This window comes from Medicago sativa, chromosome 4 (assembly GCF_051527215.1).
Source record: "Medicago sativa cultivar Bolivia chromosome 4, Bolivia_mono, whole genome shotgun sequence".
NCBI classification, from domain to species: domain Eukaryota; kingdom Viridiplantae; phylum Streptophyta; class Magnoliopsida; order Fabales; family Fabaceae; genus Medicago; species Medicago sativa.
This window is the reverse complement of record NC_140752.1, coordinates 70,575,949-70,595,709: the sequence shown is the minus strand read 5'-3', so window position 1 is coordinate 70,595,709 and position 19,761 is coordinate 70,575,949. Positions and strand designations below refer to the sequence as shown.

The window sequence follows — 19,761 nt, the reverse complement described above, 5'->3', positions numbered from 1 at the left end:
GACACTTGAGATATTATTAAAATAAAAAGAAAGATACAAAAACACTTGGGGGGCTAGACACCCAAGCCAAAAAAAAAAAAAAAACTTGTCAGCAAAATTCCGAGGGATAAAGCTCTAGAAAAGAAGAGTACATAGCAAACAACAAGATAGAGAACCTTTGATAAAGATCAACGCATCAACAAAATATGAATTCAAAAAAGCTTAATCCTTTATGATATGAAGAATCTAAAATGCACGGTGGAGTAGATCATCCAAATTAGGTCATTATGCTGAAGGTCAATAAAAACAATTTTGTCAACACACTGGTTGCTTTTTATAAAAATATGAGAAATGTAAATACATGTTTTTTTTGTTAACTTAAGACAATTCGTCCATCTATTTCTTAGATATCAAGGAACAATAAAAGCCATAACAACAAGTTGAGAGTCAGTCTAACCAAAGTCTTCTCCAATTCTTCTTATAAGATATCTCAATAGCATTCATCTGACCATGAAGCTCATCTTTATAGGAAGTATTGATATGCAAATCGACCGCAAAGCTACTTAAATATTTAGCATCCCTATCCCTAAAAATCCCTCAACAAGGTGCAGGAAAACCGTTGGCAAAAGCATAAATATTACATTTGACACAATTAAGGATTGGGGATCGCCACAACACCTCCTTGATACAAGGATTGTTAGGCGCGTGAACCTAGACAAAGAAAGCTCTTACAATCTCAAATCCTGCATGTTAGAGTATATGACATGGTATGATTTTCAACCACAGAAGTGTTAGAACACAGTAAGTTAGCAACAATCTTCCAATTAACTTTGACACCATCAAATCTTTGCTTGTTTATGCAAATACCATATAATAGTGATCACATTGATAATGATTGCAATGACCGTTACTTTACATTGCAGTGACCAAGATCTATTATAAATCTCAACCACAATATGCAGGTTACCGTGTCCACCAACAATCTCTTTTGGTTTGTAGGTTGTTTCACAACGAAGTTCCTATTGACGATAATTTAAGGGCTAGAGATTGCAACATGGTTTTAATGTGTAGCACGTGTCATAAGCATGATAAATCTAGCAAGCATTTATCTTTTGACTGTGATTTTTCCATTCAATACTTCCATATATGCGTGGCCCATGGGACCTCATTCAATAGAGGCTTTTGAAATGTTTCAACCAGGGAAGTGTTAGAACACAATAAGTTAGCAGCAGTCTTCCAATTAACTTTGACACCATCAAATCTTTGCTTATTTCTGCAATACCATATGATAGTGATCACATTGATAATGATTGCAACGATCGTTACTTTACATTGCAGTGACCAATATTTATTATAAATCTCAACCACAATATGCAGGTTACCGTGTGCACCCTATTGGTTTGAAGGTTGTTTCACAACAAAGTTCCTATTGACGATAATTCAAGGGTTAGAGGTTGCAACATGGTTTTCATGTGTAGTACGTGTCATAAGCATGATGAATCTAGCAAGCATTTGTCTTTTGACTGTGATTTTGCCGGTCAATACTTCCATATATGCGTGACCCAATCGACCTCATTCAATAGAGGCTTTTGAAATAAGTAAGCATCTTTGAAGCACATCCCCCCATTGGTGAAATTCTTCCAAATAAACTTGTGTAGTGAACATAAGGCCAAATGCATCCATCGGTCCTTCCAAATAAAACTTAAAGGACTGTTGTATGCATTTGACCTAAACATAATTGTTTTCTAACTTATTGTATGTGTAATGTGTTTATCTTATTTTGTAAATTTCCATATGAATATTTACCGCATAACAAAACAATTAATTGTCCTTACACATAATCAATATCATCATGACAATTTTTTTCTCAAGTAGAAATAAAATATAAGGCAAAACTTCACAAGCAGGATAAGGTCTAACAAAGAAGCAGGATAAGGTCTAACAAAGAAGGAGGAAAAGTTCATATCTTCAAAAGATCATTATTATTAGTATCAAATTTCGTCAACCAATCATGACATTCGTTGTCTTCTCTTTGTGTACACGAAGGAAACTAACCATGAATCAAAGCTCCATAGTCATTCCTCAAAAGACCTCCAAACTCATATTTACCTAGGTTGCCAAAAGAACATCCATCAACATACTTTTATAGAGTCATCACCATGTTTGAGTGAAATGAAGAAACTGTCATTAGCATCCGTCTACGTAAGTTAATTTATTTATTTTTTTGAAATATCTCCTCGATTCTATTCCTCCAAATTTCCCAACAGGTCACTATTAATAAGGATCATGCAGCTGCAGTAGCGTGTTATGCATGAACAAAGTTTTACAATCGTGCACGTAGAAATCACTTGGTCGATATATGCAAAGAGATAACCAAATGAACATGTCACGTGGGCAATCATGAAGAGAATAGTACGAATGCCATTTTTCTTAGCTGCACCACAACATTGGTAAGAAGTGTCTGTTTTAAGATGACGGAAGTTTCCAAACTCATTCATTAGTTGGAAGGCAATCATGTATAACAAGCCAATAACAATGCTTGTGATTTTTATTTGGGTTGACTTGGGACGTTAGACTGTGCTCCTTTTAAAGTCTCATGTTCGATTATCTTCGATGTCAATTTTAGTAAATTAGTTTGTCTTGTTAAAAAAAACGTTTATGATTTTCTAGGATGACCAATCGCCAAATCCAATTCTAACTAGTAGGAGACAAAATTAGTTGATTGTGAGAAATTTATCTGGCATATATTAACGTATTGCAATTGAACTTTTACGAAGCAATTTCGCAAGATTATGGTAAGCAATGGCAAACATATCTGTGGATAAAATAAATATATATTTTAACTACCCTTTAGTTTTTGTAGTAGTATTTGTATTCATTAATAAATTAGTAAATCAACTAAATATCTTATTACATATAAAACTTCTCCACATGAGTTCGCAATTTGTAGTATCGATGTTAGGGCACCATCCAAGTTTGAATTTGGGACCCAATAGTTGTGAGTTTTAAATGGTATTTGCAACTTCGTCCACATAATTTCTTAATTTTAAGTTTATTATTTAATTTTGTTGTTAAAGTGAAATGTATAATTAATTTAATTTCCTGCATCCCAATGCAAAATAAATGTGATTTTCCAATAAACCAAACACACGTTATATTAGCCTGTTTAAGATGCAAAGTAAACCTAAACCAGGTAGAAATTAAGCACCCGTGTGCTTCTTTCATATTATAACAATAACAACGTACCATACAAGCATTTTCAACAAGAAATCAGGTCAATCTACCACACTCAATCAGTGTCAATAATAAATCCAGTTCCTCTACCAGATTTTTCATGTTGATTCTATTTATCAACATTTTCAACAGAATCAATTATGATTTTTTTTGGCATTACTCAATATATAGTGCAGATGTGCTGGTGGTTTTTAACTTCATATTTAAATTTGTTTCATATAAGGCAGAGAGTGATCCCTGCAAATAAAACAAGAGGAATGATATATGAACAACCAAATTGTACAACCAACAACTTATTTGCTATTTTTAATGATATTTTGCTTGATTTTGATTTCCGTGTTCCTCACAAAGTTAAAGGTTGTTGCATTGGTTGTCCAATTTTAGATGTACAAATAACACAGCTCTAAAACAAACATACTAGATTTCTTCGGCAGAAATGGAAAGTCATAATCTTTTATAGCTTACTCAAAATTTGTATAGTTTAACAAGAACAAACAAATTGTAGCAGCAGCACCGGAATGAACAACGAAAACTTTCCGGTGGCACCTTTCATCTTTTTGGTGGTATGGATTGCCACTATGTTCCTAATCAAGCTCTTCACCATCTTCATTATCATCGGGATCTTCTTCTCCATCTTGATCATCATCATCATCTTCACTACCTTCTAAATCTTCGTCATCATTGTCGATCTTATCATCAGTTTTTCCTTTGTCACCAGGTTTTCCTGTCGCTGGACAAGGCAGAACATTGAAATGTTAGCTAATCAGTTCAGATACAAAAGAGATGAGAGGGAGAGGTATTGCGCAAAGAACATGTATTTCATTCAGAAAACAAGAAAAATGGGAACTTAAAATCACAATACAATGACTTGGGAACTAAGAAATTATTAAAGAAGAGGAAAGAAAAGAATAAGGATGAACTTAAAAGATGTCAAGAAACTTAATGGAGTTTTACAAGGATATGCGATCAGAAAGGATAGTCAATCTCTACTGCCAGAAAGATAAGAGTGAAGTTTTTATGATTGTTTTCTATCAGAATCAAGAAAACACATCGAACGAAATAATACACATGGATTGGGTGCTGAAGTAGAGATTCAAGATATCAAATATATTTATCTCATAACTCAACATTAATGCTTAGCAAGAAAAAAGTTAATAGTCATTGGTTGATTTCTGATATTTTTTTTTCTTTTATGATGAAGAAGTTGAATTTCATAACTACATATTTGCACAAACGTTCAAAAATGGCTCAAACAAAATTTTACACATATATGCCGGAGACAGTAAAAGATGATAGTGACATGATACTTCATAAATTTCTCAATGAAAATGAAGTAAAATTACTTGAGGAAAAAGTATAGGATGATGTACCAAATTCGTCGAAGAGGACTTCACCAGAACACAGTCCCTTCTCAATCCTAACTAGTTGAAGAGTCATCCTTGGACCAATCTCTTGAAGCCTGACAGCACTTTTTGTAGAAGCGCGGTTAACTCTACCAAGATTACTAGACAAAGTCACTGTAGCTGCCTCATCATCTGCTTCACTTTCTGATCCATAACCAGCCCTTACAAATCACAAGTGAAAAAAATAAGAATAAAATAAAAAAGAAGCATAAGCAATGGTTAATTATTTTGTATAAATAAATTTTTGTTTACTTCTGAATGACTTTGGGCTCTATTTACATGCTTATAGCTGCTACAGACATAGAAATATGAATGTTGATTGCATGCTAAAACTTTAGGGTCCGTTTGGTTCAAGCGGAGGGGAGGGGAGGGAAGGGAAGGGAAGGGAAGGGGTGGGATGATATTTTAATTAAACATATGTTTGGTTCAAAAGAGGGAAGGGGAGGGGAGGGAAGGGATTTTAATTAAAAATGTGTTTGGTTCACATGGGAGGGGAGGGGAGGGATTTTAAAATTAATTTACGATTTTACCCTTAAACTTAATTAAATATATGACAAAAAAAATATTTTCAAAAACATGTGCAATGCTTATTTAAGTTGAGCTACAGCCCTTCGACGCAAATCAAACCATCTATTGATAGCAATTTTCCGATCTTGATTATCCATCTAATTCCATAAGATATTTATAAAATTATTTTCTAGATAATATATAACTCATATACCACATAATAAAATGCAACAACTTATAAAATAAATAAATCAATACAATTAGAAGAAAAAAAGTTGCAACTGACTTGAAATGATAAACTAGAATAAGAAGGAAAAAAACAAACAAGAGATCATTGATCATCATCATGGGATAATGGATTGTAGATAAAACAATTAAAAAGATGATAAAAATAATGGCTTTGTTAACAAAAAAAAGAAAACAAACATAAACAAGATTATTCATCATCATCCCGTGACAATCACAGCACAGTGGTAGTTTTGAAAGCATCACCAACATAACAACGGCAAGAAAAACTAATAACGTGAAAAACTAATGGACAAGAAAAAGTGACAACGGCAAGAATATTAATAAGCAAAAATTATTCATCCATCATCTAATTATTCATCCATCATCTAACAAAAATTAATAAGCAATACTCACATGGTAAAGTTCTGAAACAACGGCTACGGCAGCAAAATAGAAGTAGGGTTGGAAGAGTAGTTACAGGTAAAATAGATAACCTAATAATAAAAATTGTGATAAGGATATTCTTGAAATTTTAAAATAATTTGAGGATAATTTTGACAGTGTAATAAAATCTTAAAGAGCTTCCCTTCCCTTCCAATTTGATGGGAAGCAATAAATGAGCATATGAGGGATTTTGCTTCCCTCCCCATCCCCTCCCCTCCTAAAAGTTGAACCAAACAAATAAATTTTAAAATATCCCCTCCCCTCCCCTCCCCTCCCCACCAAAAATCTCCAACCAAACGGACCCTTAAGCAAATATATCTTCCTTTCTAAATCAGGCTGATATTTTAAGTTCTAACCTACCAATTGATAATAATGCAAACAATGGAATCCTGTCCCATTCCCCATTAATCCAAACACACCCTTAGAAAAACCAAGAGTTACAAGTTACAACCAAAAAAAAAAGGATGATGAACAAAGAGCATGCTATATTATATACGACACTCTTCATTACACATCTCGATACTATGAAATAACAGACTTTGCTTACTTTATGAAGAATAACATGGGTGCAATGCAAATGACAGAAATGGATTACATTAGCTCTATCTTCAAGTTCATATTCATAAAAAAAAAAAAATGAAAGCTTATGTAAATGGGTAAGTATCTTACTTGGTGACAAAATCACTCACGTCTTGAAGATTCCTTAGATCAGGAACCTGATGGCTTTGAACAAGTTTTCTAATTCGCTTTGAAACACCTATAGGTTGTAATCTAATTGAATAATGCCGAAAATCAATGAGCTTAGTCTCTTTGTTGTAATTAAGCAACACAATCCTTTGGCAAGACGAGAGTTTAACCTGAAATATACTGCGGCATTAGGAGATCGACTTACAGTTTTAATTAATTAAGTTTTTAAAGTGTTTTTGTCTGTACAACTCACAGTTTTAACGTCAATTGTTGGAAAAATATTCTGGAACATGTTCGTTGTAAGCCGTAGAGGTAAATCACCACTGACAAATCCAGAAAGCACAATCTGGTAAAATAAAAACATGCCAACATCACGTTAGATAACTACTAATGGTTACTAGATCATAATTCATACATAGTGGATAAATACATATTTTAATGTCAGTCTTAACTGATTGCAAACGGGATATATTCCCCATTTAAATACTATCACTAGAAGAGCAGTTAAGTCACATGAGAAGCTGATAATAACACAAAAATGGACATCACGAAGACATTGAATAGATTTTTCTGTTTGATGTGATAAAATTTAATAGGACACCCATTTAGCAGTCTTAACTAATGACTATCCCTTAATTCTTCACCGCGATAGGAATAAAAGGTTAAAAATATAATATACAACCCCTTTCTCGCATTTCATTAGCAAATCTAGTGATGATTTCTTCTGACATTCTGTTTTTCATTATCTAAATTTTAATGTCGATAAGCATAAAGAGATACTTTACCAATGCAGAATTTTTAAAAAGATCTTTAGGGCATCGAGGATGCAATTGAGATCGAGCAATATCAGCAGCCAATGCATACTCTTGTATCTTAAATGTAAGAGTAGGTCCTTGTGGGGTAGTTGCAACCCTCAAGTAAGGTGAAGTTTTAGTTTTTGACAATATGAGGAAATGTGTGACACCCATAGGTCCAGCAACATTCAGAAAGTCTCTCAGATTATTCCGTTTCTTTTCCTGCAAAATAGGAGACATGAGAGTATATAGTCAACACTAGCATAGAAGCCACCTTGTCACATGTGATTGAAATCGGTTAAAAATGTATTATATTGCATGACAACTAAAAATCCCTACAAGAGTCAATTTCTCTGGGTAAATTTCAACATGCTACCGTATTCAAATCTTAAACTCTATGGCATAACAGTAAACTTTTTCCCATTTAATTAGTTTGCCAATAAATTCTCTCAATTTAAGAAATTAGGAAAAATGAAGGCCAGTATGACAAGCTTCTCAATAAGCACTTATGAAAAAAGAGATATTAAAGAATCGTGTAAGATGTGTGATAATGTTTTACCAATAGCCTCTCATGTATGTTGAAATAAGTTTCAGTATTTGAACTTTTTCACCTCTCTCATTCAAATTACCTCGAGGGTAAAAACCAGAAAATTATTTTAGTTGAGAAACTCTCATAAGTTATAAACTAATCCAAACTAGGACAATCAATCTAAATAAGGCAGCACATTGCCTTAACAAAAATCCCTGAAATTAATACAGCACTCACTGTCACAGCATTCTCCAAAAAACATTGTTTTACAGAAGTTCATTAATCACTCCAAAAGACTCCAAACTCATGAAACCACCTTAATCCACCTATGAGTTAGATTTAATACAGACTCATAAATAACTAAACTACTCACCACAACATAACATTTCATTGTTGACTTATTTAAGCTTATCTAGTAGCATTCGCACAGAGAGCTTACGAAACGAGCTTATGACATCTCTATAAGTTGTTTCAGCTTATTTTCGTAAGGTGTCTAGGACAGCTTACAAAAATAGCTCGTAGCTAATACAAAAACAGTTGAACTTTATTCTTTTTTTTTGTTATAGAAAAACTTATACGTTGAGCGCTTAACTTAAGTTGTTTATCCAAACATAGCCATATCTCATTTGAGCTTACCTACTTACATAAGCAGTTTTGAGAAAGCTAAGAAGAATTTATGAAAAGGGCTTATTACATGCCTGTAAGTTGTTTTCAGCTTATTTTCACAAGCTATCCAGGATAACTTAAAGCATACATGCAAACAGTTTATCTTTATTTTATCTTTTGTTATATAAACAACGTATACATAAGCACTTATCATAATAAACACTTATAGCAAAGAACAACAAACATTAAAAAAGGAAGATATTAACCTTGAGACTGAGAGCAGTATAAGGAAGCATCAACTTCCTAAGATCCATCTGAAGCTGTTTAAGAGGAACAGGTAACTTCCCTCTTGAAAAAACAAAACTTTTTGGTATCTTCTTTCCAGTAATGGGATCAATACTAGGCTGTGCCTCTGGTTGCTTATTATTCTTCTTGATAATAACAGGTCTACGAAACCCTTTTTGATTCTTCCTCTGTTTCATTCACAACAAAAACATGGCTAGTATAAATTTCCAAGCTCAATGAAACAACGCACAAGTTTTGATATTTTTTTGTTGGGTTTGAGATAAAATTGCGTAAAAACCAATACCCAGTTCAATAATCGAAAGTTCTAAAGTAATAGAGAACAAAGAAGCTTAAGCTTACCATGGTTGTTTGAAGATGAAAGTGTCGGAGATTATCAACAGAGAGATTGGTTTGCGGCTGGTAGTGCAAACTGCTAGGTTTCGTTTGCGTATTATAGGAGAAAATGGGAAATATTTGAAGTATCAACGGGCCGGGTCATGGTTGAATGGTTTTGGATTCAAGCATGGTATCTGACCCATAAGACGGGATGAAGAAGGTTTGAACCGGTTTTACCGGGTCATGGGTTGGGTTTTGTGGATGAGTATTATATTTAGAGAAATGATATTTTTACAAAACATTTATTACAACTTTTAATACAAATTTCTTCAAAAAAAAACTTTTAATACAAATTTCTCTTGTATTTTTATTATGTTCTTACTCTCTCTATTGTTTTTTTATTTATTTTTAATTTTGTATATTTTTTGTTCCAATAAATGGAATACAGAACTATAAAATTAATAACCTTAAAAAAATACTATAAAATTAATAGTCTTACAAAAATAAATTAAAATTTTATGTTTCATCACAATAAAATAATTATTAGTTACACATGTATGCTAAAAATAAGATTTGATATGGACCACATTATTATTTTTAAAACATAAAATAAAATTACTTTTCAATTTTTTATCAATTTTTTTAAAGTATATCATTGAAATTGTAAAAATAAATAAAATTGTGGAATATATTGGATTTGAACCATGGTAAATATCTTAGTCTACCATCAATCGGCATAAGCCACTTTCAATTTTATCAAAGATGGAGTGTGACGGAAGATAAATTCTCCGAGTAAAAGTTTGTCTCAAGTAAGAAAGGAAATCATAATCAAATATATCATTGAGTCTATTTCTACTTATGTCATGAGTATTTTTCTTTTGCCTCCCTCAAAAGTTATGAGATTAAAAAGATGATGAACTCCCTTTGACGAGGTTATGGCGGTGGAAGAGCGCATGGAATACATTGGCTTGTGTGTAGGGACGGCTCCAAGTGAGGGCTTACCTTTGTGTCAATGTGGAGTTTGACTTTCCTCCATTTGATGTCTATTTACGAGAGAGATAAACACATGATAATTTAGTGATTAAGTAGATTCCACAAAGCTATCACATGTATCTATCTCTCTTATAAATGAACACTAAATGGAGGAAAATCAAACTCTTTTTTATGTGTTATGAATATTATTAAGAATCAAATGTAAATGATCATTTGGTTACATATTTATATTCATCGGTACAAATTTATATATATATATATATATGTTGCCTACATAGTGTGGGATACACTAGCTATGAGGAAGCAAGTTGGTGGAATGAAATTTAGAAGCTTATAAGCTTTTAATATGGCAATGTTAGCTATGCAAGAGTGGAAGCTTTTAACTGGTCTAAAGGATCTTATTACTTGTTTATCCAAAGCTAAATATTTCCCCAATAGTGATTTGCTTGGTGTCATACTTTGGCATAATCACAACTACGTTTGCAAAAGCGTTTAGAGTGCACTGCTTCTGCTTAGAGAGTGCAACAAATTGAGCATTAACACTGGTGCATCTAATCTATACCTGTGTGGAATGAAAATTGGTTTTCATCTATACCTGTGTGGAATGAAAATTGGTTTTCTGACGGTACTAACCTTAAACCCCTATGATGATGCATCCCTTAATATAAAAATTGTATGTATCACAGTGATACGACCTAGTAACAACTAACAATAATGAATGGTACAACGAGCTCATTAGGAATTTACTTGATGAACATACTGCAAATTCTATATTGCAAGTCTCACCTTCTGTCAAGAGTACTTACCATTTTTGCTTGAATAATTTGTTGAGTACAAGTCATGTGCCTGTTGTCAGGGATTGGAACCTATTATGAAAAATAGAAGTTCCTCCTAAGATATAAAATTCATTTGGCGCATTTTTAAGAATTGCAATTGCCTACCAAATCGAAGTAGATCAAGGGTAAGAGGGGTGGAATGTCCTATGCAGTACACGTTACATTATCTAACTAGATAATGTAAATTTTGAGTTGAATTCTAAGTGGGTGGAAAACCTTCATAAGCATTAGGAGGATGTCTCGGATTTCAGAGCCATAAATTAAGGACTGACGATATCTTTTTCGTACTTTCTCCCGAAAATTCTCATGTTGAATTTGTAAGGAAACAAGTCAGCGACATTGTTCATTGTTTGACAATCCCTTGCTTGTTGCTTTTGAGCCAGAGGTGTCCACAAACGACCATTCCTTGCTCTGCTCTGAGGGCGGCCACATCTTTCTCTCGTTCTCAAATGTTTGTTGAAGTTTCACTATTTATTAAACAATTTATTATTAATTAAATTGTTTAATCTTGCTTGTCAAAAATAAAATAAAATAAAATAAATTCATTTGTAGGTCTTTTTCCTTTGTTAGAAGTTTTTTTGAAGCCTGAGCTCTTGCCTTGTGACTTGCTTCACTTCCTCTTGTTAGAAAGTGAGCACAATTTTCAACAGACCATATCTAATTGATTGAAATTCAAGTGGATCTCACTAAATCATGTAAGCACCACATAAATTTAGTAGAACCCATTTAAATCCAGCCAATTAAAGAGTGTGTTGAGAAGATGATGTTAGAATGTGTGTTGTTAGCAAAATTATTTCTTCAAATTCATAATAAATGAGACAATTTACACCGAACATTGTTTACCGTAAACCATCTCATATGAAGTGAAGAATGGAAAAAGTGGTTTAACCGTTGATGACTGTTAAACATGAACAATGTTAAACATGTAAATCTTAAAGAGTCGTCATATACAGTTACAAAAATTGTTAGTTTCATGTCTGTTGAACATTTATAATATTGTTCGCTGCAAATTGTTTTTTGCGGTTTGTATTTTATTTTAGTTTAAATTGTAAATACTTTGTTTGCGTTTGCATTAATTTTAAAAATAGCTACTGTAAATATGTCTTTACGATAATTATAAAACTTTTGCTCCTGAACCCCAAATTTTAAGAATGCAAACTATTTAGTGTTATCAATCAGTTTGCTTGTCAAGCAAGCGATTGAAGATTGGATTAAAGGTTATTTTGGAGGTTTGAGAAAATTGTTATAGGCTGTGCTTCCTGGTATGCAAAGCAAGTGTTTTGATACATTGGTGAAGTACTTAGGTGAGTTATTTACAGGAGAGTTATCTTATGCATTACTTGTAATTGGTACAATTAACTTTTTTGAATGTTTACAATATGCCCTTTTGGCGTCTTCGATTCATGCACCACTTACAAGTGATGCGTGGGATAACTCGCCTATAGATGGTGCATCTGATCTCATACTAGTCGTTGAAGCTATGCACTAGGCCTCTACATTACAACAGGTGTAGCACTTTGCATTTAAATGTAATAATAGCATGGCAGTTATAATGTTAAATTTACATAATATAGCTCTATTCATAGTGATCAAGAATGTATCCACATCTCCTCCCATTTTTCAGCATGACATCAAGGAATTGATTTGATCCAATAGCTCTCTTCAATACTAAGCATGGATATTTTATCTGCTGCTACAAAATTGCAATCGAGTTGACAAACCTGGCAAAATTCCATATTTCATTGAAAAATTAAAACCTTAAAGATCACCTTAAACCAGTGTTCTAACTTGGATCTATCCCCACTTATAATTTAATTGTATGAGAGGAATCCTGACTCTATATGTCCTTGTCAAAACCATGCTTGCATTAGTTGACCCCCAAAATTAATGTTCCCAGGGAAGATCAGCACATATGAGCAATCATATACTTATTCTTCCCTAAATTTTTTCTTTTCTTCGCCTTGTTTCTTCTCTTTCTTTCTCTCCATGTAAATCAGAAAAATGAGGAGTTTCTTTCCGGGCATTCTTATTTTCAGTATGATTTGAAGAAAAATAAATGCTTACTTTTATCATTTCTTGTTTCAACTAATAAGTATCATATTACTTTCATTTTGTTTTGTGTTTTCAAACATTGAAAATAATTCTCAATTAGTTTCACTGCTTTTGATACAAATTTTCTAAAATAAAAAACAGTGATTTTTTTGTTGTTGCAATTAATAGCAAAAATAAGAATTTAAAAAAGGAAAACACAATACTTTCTCATTCTATATCACAAAACAATCATAAAACTATACAGACAGTTAAATGATGCAGCTGAAACTACTTGTGGCATTGAAAGATAACTTATGTCAGCTAGAAACAGGAGACTGTTATTTACCATGCTAAATAAAGCTCTAACCAAGGTAGCGAAGCAAAACTCCATCATTTCCCAATACAAATCCCTTTTTGTCATCAATGAACCTGAAGCAAGTAAAACCATTTACAAGATTTATTACCAATAAAAGTTCTACAAACTCTGACCTTCATAATCTCGTGTATTAATTGTGTGGAAATTTTTCATCCTGTGCCAACAATATAACGGATAAAGTATTATTTCCGATAATTGCATCCGATAGGCCTATGGTGCATGTTTACAGGAGGGGGAATAAAGGAAAATAAAGTAGTGGTATTGGGTCTAAAGAGCAAGGCATGTGCGTATCAACGGAAAAAGTGACAAATGCCTGCAGATGTGGAAGAAAGAGAAAAAGGAGCAGGAAGGAGTAACAACATGGACAGCTAGCAGGTTAGAATTGGAGGAAGGTGAGGAAATCATTGACAAAGAGGAGGTATTTAGAGGAGTGTAACAGAATGGAAGGGGTATCTGATCCGTGAAGTGGAAATTTTGGTCACTGGTAGAATAATCCCTATCTCAGTAAAGGGGGTACTCTTACTAAGGTGACCATTTTCATTTCTCCAAGGAGATTATCTCCATCCATTTTCTATTTTAGTTCATAATTATTTTACAGGTGCTATCTCCTCCAGTTTTACACAAATACACAACTCATTATATTCTACAAAATATTACGGTTTTAGCCTCTCTGGAGAATAGGAAAGGAGTAATACAAAACCGATGGAACAATATAAGTGGAGAATATATCAACAACATTAGGAACCTGGTTTGGTTGGGACGAGAGCTCTACCAAGTAAATTAGAGGTTTTAAAGTGTACATGCATAATTAAGTACAGTTACATAAAAGTAGAGTCTAGTAATAGTTATACTCACTTCACTGAGTATAAATTTGCAGCAATGTTGTCAGCAGCTTTGTCACGGACCCATGACTTGCCACCATTATTAGTTCTCAAGAGAATACCACTGCCACCTGCTGCCCAAGCCTCGTCCTGCATTCATAATTTTGTAAATTTTATATATAAAGTAAATGTTTTCAACATTATTCTCAAAATTTGAAACTAATAATAGTCAAATTGAAAGAACTGCAGAGGCAATAGTCATATTGCGAATGTTTTATTTGAGAATGATACAAGCAAGAAATCGTTAATTCAACAAAGCAGCAGTGTAATTTAGCAAGAAGAAATTGTTGAGAGTTAATATGAAAAGGAGGAATACAAAATAATAAATGAGTGAGGTTTATGTAAAAGTTATTTTGTAGCAACTGCCCACCCCCACTTAAATATACTCAATCATATTCATTTGTATAACTTCTATGTTAAACTTTTCCAACAAAACAACATTTTCCTTAATAAAGCAACTCTCTGAATGCAGTAAAACTTTACCGTTGAACGATACCCGACATCAAGAATGCCAAACCCCCGGCTTTGAACAGGAATTTCCTCAAATTCTTCAGTTATCTGTAACAACGAAATACCTTCTGTTCTCAAAATTATGCAACAAAATTTGAAAAAACAAAATTGAGAAAGTATTCAGTGGCCAGAAACAAGTGTATCAAAGTTAGTTATGATTGACCAAAAAGAATTTAATGGATCCGTTTCAATATTTATTATATATGTAGTAAAATAATGATATAAATGAAAGGGATCTGGCTTGTACATTTTCTAAGAAAGGGATTCCCTTTTAAACCTTTTTCACTTCTCCCTACTTCCACAAGATGTAAAACATTATGGGGCAGTTGAATCGTGAATGTAGATAAAAACAATACATTTGGTGGAGACAAACAAACCAAAAAGAATAGTGGACAGCACGAGGAAAGAGAATGCAATAAAGAAAGACGTTTGAACAAAGACAGAAGTTGACCTATTGCCAAACAAGATAAGGGGAGTAAATAAAGTAATGTGTGAATGTGCAATATAGAGATGAAAATATCCCCGTAAAAAGTGTGACAAAACTTTTACTGAATGAAAGACATAACTAAAAAGTATAACCAGAAAGACTTTGAAATGAGTGAAAAGGAAAACTTTATAAGAAAAAGAAAACTATCCAGAAGGGAATGAGTGAAAAGGAGGACCACTAGTATCATATGGGTACACTAAAATGATATTCTCGGAATTAATTACCCCTGTGCCTTTGCTGAGAAAAAGACTACCTCCACGAACAAGAAGCCAGAGACCACCATCAGCTCTCCATCCCATGTTCTGGATTCTTCTGGCAACTGCTCTGTTATGTGGTTGCCAGTATGCCTAAAAATGAAATAAACATGTAATTAACCACGATTACTATTAGTGCAGAAGAAACACCAACCAAAATGACATCTGTGGCTAAATGGAAAACTCATAATCTACCTAAGCCAACTATTCGAGACATTAAGACATATATTACAAGGATGAGCTAAACACATCACGGCACATTGAAGAAGAAAGTAAAGGTTTAATCAGTGCAAAAAGCAAAAAAGAGGATCCTTTATAATTTTGTATGTTAGTAGAATTTTTTCTTCAGAAGGTATATCCTATCAATGATATCACCTGGATGAAATCAAACAAAGAAGAAACCAAAATGTTTTCTTAAAAGTAGTGGATGTACAAGAAGATTCTTGGCATGCATTGCGCTAAAATTTAGTACATCTTGAGTTCTAATCAAAGAAGATTCGGTGTTAATACTCTTAAGAATATTTTTAATGTATCAAATTATTTTGTTTCAACGTGCAACAATGATGTAAGTGTAACAATATTCCTGTACAATTACATAGACCACAGGCATGCCAAAAGTAAAACTACCAAGCAAATAGAAGCAAAAGCAAAAGCCATCACAAAGTAAAAGCCTCACCTGACCAGGCTCCCAGGTCATGTAGAAGTTGCCACGGCTTGAGACTGCAACATACCTTCCATCGGGAGATCGATTGACAGTATTGAAAGTTCCAGTGTAATAGCTTGCACCACTAATACCACTAGAAACTGTTCTGAAGAGGCAACATAGCTAGATAAATGTCATGTATAAAACCGAAACAAAATATTTGCAGTGTAGAAAGTATGAAAGATAGCACGTCGAAAGAGATTAGGAAACATATAAATAAGAAGTTGAATTTGTTCATTAATAGCATCATAAAAGGCCACCCTACTTCCAAATGTATTAATATACGACTATTCATATTGCTACTCTTGAGTATATTGGCTTAGTTCATTTCCTAACTTGAAAGAGTTACATTCCTTAAATGGCATTATGGATCCATCCATTCATATACATCATGCATTCTCAGACAGTTACATCAAACGAAGTTTGGTATTTTGTCTCGGAAACTCACCTATTAAGAGTAGCCGACACCGATTCCTGAACAGCAGCCTTCCAATTGTATCCTCTGTTTGAGGTAACATATATTGCACCTTCATCTGTCACCATCTCCGCACTCTTGTCATTAGTTGCCTTTATGTATACCTACACATTTAACATTTTGTGAGCATTTGATGAACATGCTTTTGAGTAGAGTTAATGTTGTTACATATGTTCTAACAGCTAATTTGTACAGTTGAATTGATTAATGTGATTATTATTTAAATTTTTAATCTGAAAGCAAGATTGATGCAAAAATTAGTGTAAATTTTCCAACTCAACGCAAAAGCTATGTCTTTGAAAAAAAAACTACTGCTACCAGCCTACCACTACTCCTCCAACTACTACTAATAATATTTATAGTATTTGTTGTAGTAGTAGTAGAAACAAGCATTGGATTTGAATGAAGCATATATACCATATCACCAGGAAGTTCAGCACTGAGTGGTATCCTTTCCCAACTCTCTCCAGCATCAGGAGTGTACAACAGAATTGCAGGTTTTCCCACAATCCATCCTTCTTTCCCTTTGAAGCTGATTGAATTAAACCTATAGTTAAAATCTTCATCTTCTGCGGATGGTATAGAACGTGGAGCCCAAGTTCTTCCTCCATCTTTAGTCTCCAAAAGGGTTTGCCTCGTCCCCAGAAGAAAACCTACCACGACAAATCCGTTTCCATTTTACAACACAAATTCAAACAACAAAAACAGACTAATTACACAAGCATTTCATAAACATGATTTGGAAAAGAAACAGGGTTTGTTCAAATTGGCTTATTTGAGCTTATCTAATGACATAAGCATTTGTAAGACTGTTTCAAAGAGCTTAAGAATACCAACTTATGACATATCCATAAGATATTTTCACCTTATTTCCATAAGCTCTCCAAGATAGCCTATAAAAACAGTTTGACCTTATTTTATCTTGAAAAATATATTGGTCTGTTTGGATTTGCTTATTTAAGTTTATCTACTAGTATAAACACTTGTGAGACTGTTGGGAGAACTTATGAAAACATCTTATGATATTTTCAGAAGTTGTTTTCGGCTTATTTTCATAAGCTCTTCATGATAGTTATGAAAACAACTTATAGCTTTTTCGAAAGCAGTTTGACTTTTTTTATCATTGACTATAGAAATAGCCTATTCATAAGCACTTATAAGATAAGCGCTAATGTGATAAACACTTATGTTATAAGCTGCAAAATAAGTTGTTTATCAAAACAGGTAGTGTATACATAAGCACTTATGCTATAAGAGCTCAGTTAAGGTGTTTATCCAAATAGTACCTAAATTTTGTAAAATTTAATGAAGTTTAAAGTGAAATAATTTATGTTTGCATCCTTCTACAATAGAAACAAATTTGATGCAAAAATTAGTGCATTTTATTCAATCCAATCCAGAAACTAGGCCATGTTTGGATAAACAGTTTTCAAGTGTTTATAGCATAGGCACTTATCATATAAGTGCATATTTTTTTATTTTTTTTAATCATATATAAGTGCATGTGTATAAACTATTTCTATAACAAAAGATAAATTAAATCCATACTATTTCTGTATAAGCTATCCTAGATTATGAAAATAAGCTGAAACGAGCGTATGGATGTGTCATAAATTGTTTCCATAAGCTCTTCAAAACAGTTTTAGAAGTGCTTACAGTCATAAATAAGGTCAAATAAGTGAATTCCAGTCACACAATGTAGGCAAAATCAATTATGAAGTTAAACAAAACACAAAGAAAAGCAAGAAAATGAAATGATTATGACCATGGTTAGGATCTTCAGGAACAAAAGCAATATCAAGAAGAACAACACCAGGATCAATAGGTAGATAAACTCTTTCCCATTCAGAAAGAGTATCTTCAGACTTTGCCAACTGAGAAGGAACAAGCACGGATATGGCAGTGGTTTCTGCAATGAACTGTCTTCTGGTTCTGGAAGGTTCGAGAGAAGCTTTAACGACGAAGCTTCGAGGTCTGGGAGAATGAATGATGGATTTAGAAGAAGGTAGTTGAGATAACGGTCTGCATAGTGTGGTGGTTGAGTCTGTGAATGTGAATTGTAGCGTCGCCATTGGAAGGAAGGAATGAACAAAGTGTGTGTATGGAAATGTATCTATCTGCCTTATCCCAAAATAACGTCTTCGCGGGTGATTTCACTTCATCACATTATGAGTGGATCATAAACTTCCAACCATTCTCAATATACTCTTTTATTTATATTTATATTCTAAGTCATGTTAACCCGTGCCCCGGGGCACGGTTAAGGAAGCCAAAAGTGGAAAATTTAAATCAAAAAGAACACTTTATAAGCTTCTAATGCAATGATAGCACAACTTTCAATGTAAGATACTACTATATTTAACTTCTTAACCGGTGCCCCGGGGGCACTGGTTAACATTTCCCTTATATTTTTTAATTTAACCTCAATTTTTTTTTTTTTTACTTTTACTTGTATCTATATTTTATGAAAACCGCTGTTCACACATGTTATAGGGCTGAAAAACACCAATAAAATACCAAAATACCCCTCTGCAGTTAACTGCCAAGGAAAAATAAAACCGGCTGCAGTTAACTGCCGAGGAAAACCTCGACAGTTAACTGTCGAAGCAATTTTTAAAAAGAAAACTCCTTCGGCACTTAAGTACCGAGGAGCATGAATATTGATAATATTCATGCTCCTCGGTACTTAAGTGCCGAAGGAGTTTTCTTTTTAAAAATTGTTTCGACAGTTAACTGCCGAGGTTTTCCTCGGCAGTTAACTGCAGAGGGGTATTTTGGTATTTTACTGGTGTTTTTCAGCCCTATAACATGTGTGAACAACAGTTTTCATATTTTATAGGGATAACTCAATAATTTATAATTTAATTCTATCGAGATGGTTTTTAACTCAACTCAAAATTATTTGAAACTTATCAAAAATTATCTTGTTAATAATTGTACTATCTAAGAATGAGAATTCTTGTGCCAACACTCTTGCTAAATTGAGAGCTAATATAATTCATACCATTTAATTATATTTAATGAAACTTTGTCATGTTTTTAATATACTTTAGGCAATGCTTTATAGGTGTGTCTTTTTCAAGGCCTTATTTTAATTTTCACTTTTTTTCTTCTTCTCATTTAAACAAAAAAAGAGAGACATGATATGAAAATTTGGGAGATGAATGGTTCAAGGAGTTTTCT

General features: G+C 33.2%; 2 protein-coding genes across 2 annotated transcripts; both read right to left on the bottom strand.

Moving 5' to 3' along the window:
* Positions 1 to 3,635: 3,635 nt before the first annotated feature.
* PPAN (PETER PAN-like protein) lies at positions 3,636 to 8,893 on the bottom strand. The gene is made up of 6 exons (XM_085702894.1): positions 8,678 to 8,893; positions 7,268 to 7,498; positions 6,736 to 6,828; positions 6,465 to 6,652; positions 4,584 to 4,777; positions 3,636 to 3,943 (listed from the first exon to the last, which is right to left on the bottom strand). The coding sequence occupies exons 1-6, from the start codon at positions 8,891 to 8,893 to the stop codon at positions 3,798 to 3,800; spliced, it is 1,068 nt and encodes a 355-aa protein (XP_085559020.1). The 3' UTR covers positions 3,636 to 3,797.
* Positions 8,894 to 12,355: 3,462 nt separating this feature from the next.
* On the bottom strand, positions 12,356 to 18,681 carry HCF136 (photosystem II stability/assembly factor, chloroplast (HCF136)). Its single transcript, XM_085702893.1, has 9 exons — positions 18,344 to 18,681; positions 16,996 to 17,231; positions 16,552 to 16,682; positions 16,077 to 16,209; positions 15,371 to 15,493; positions 14,633 to 14,707; positions 14,124 to 14,239; positions 13,239 to 13,321; positions 12,356 to 12,582 (listed from the first exon to the last, which is right to left on the bottom strand). Exons 1-8 carry the CDS (start codon positions 18,648 to 18,650, stop codon positions 13,255 to 13,257), a joined length of 1,188 nt encoding a protein of 395 aa, XP_085559019.1. The 5' UTR covers positions 18,651 to 18,681; the 3' UTR covers positions 12,356 to 12,582; positions 13,239 to 13,254.
* Positions 18,682 to 19,761: the final 1,080 nt, after the last annotated feature.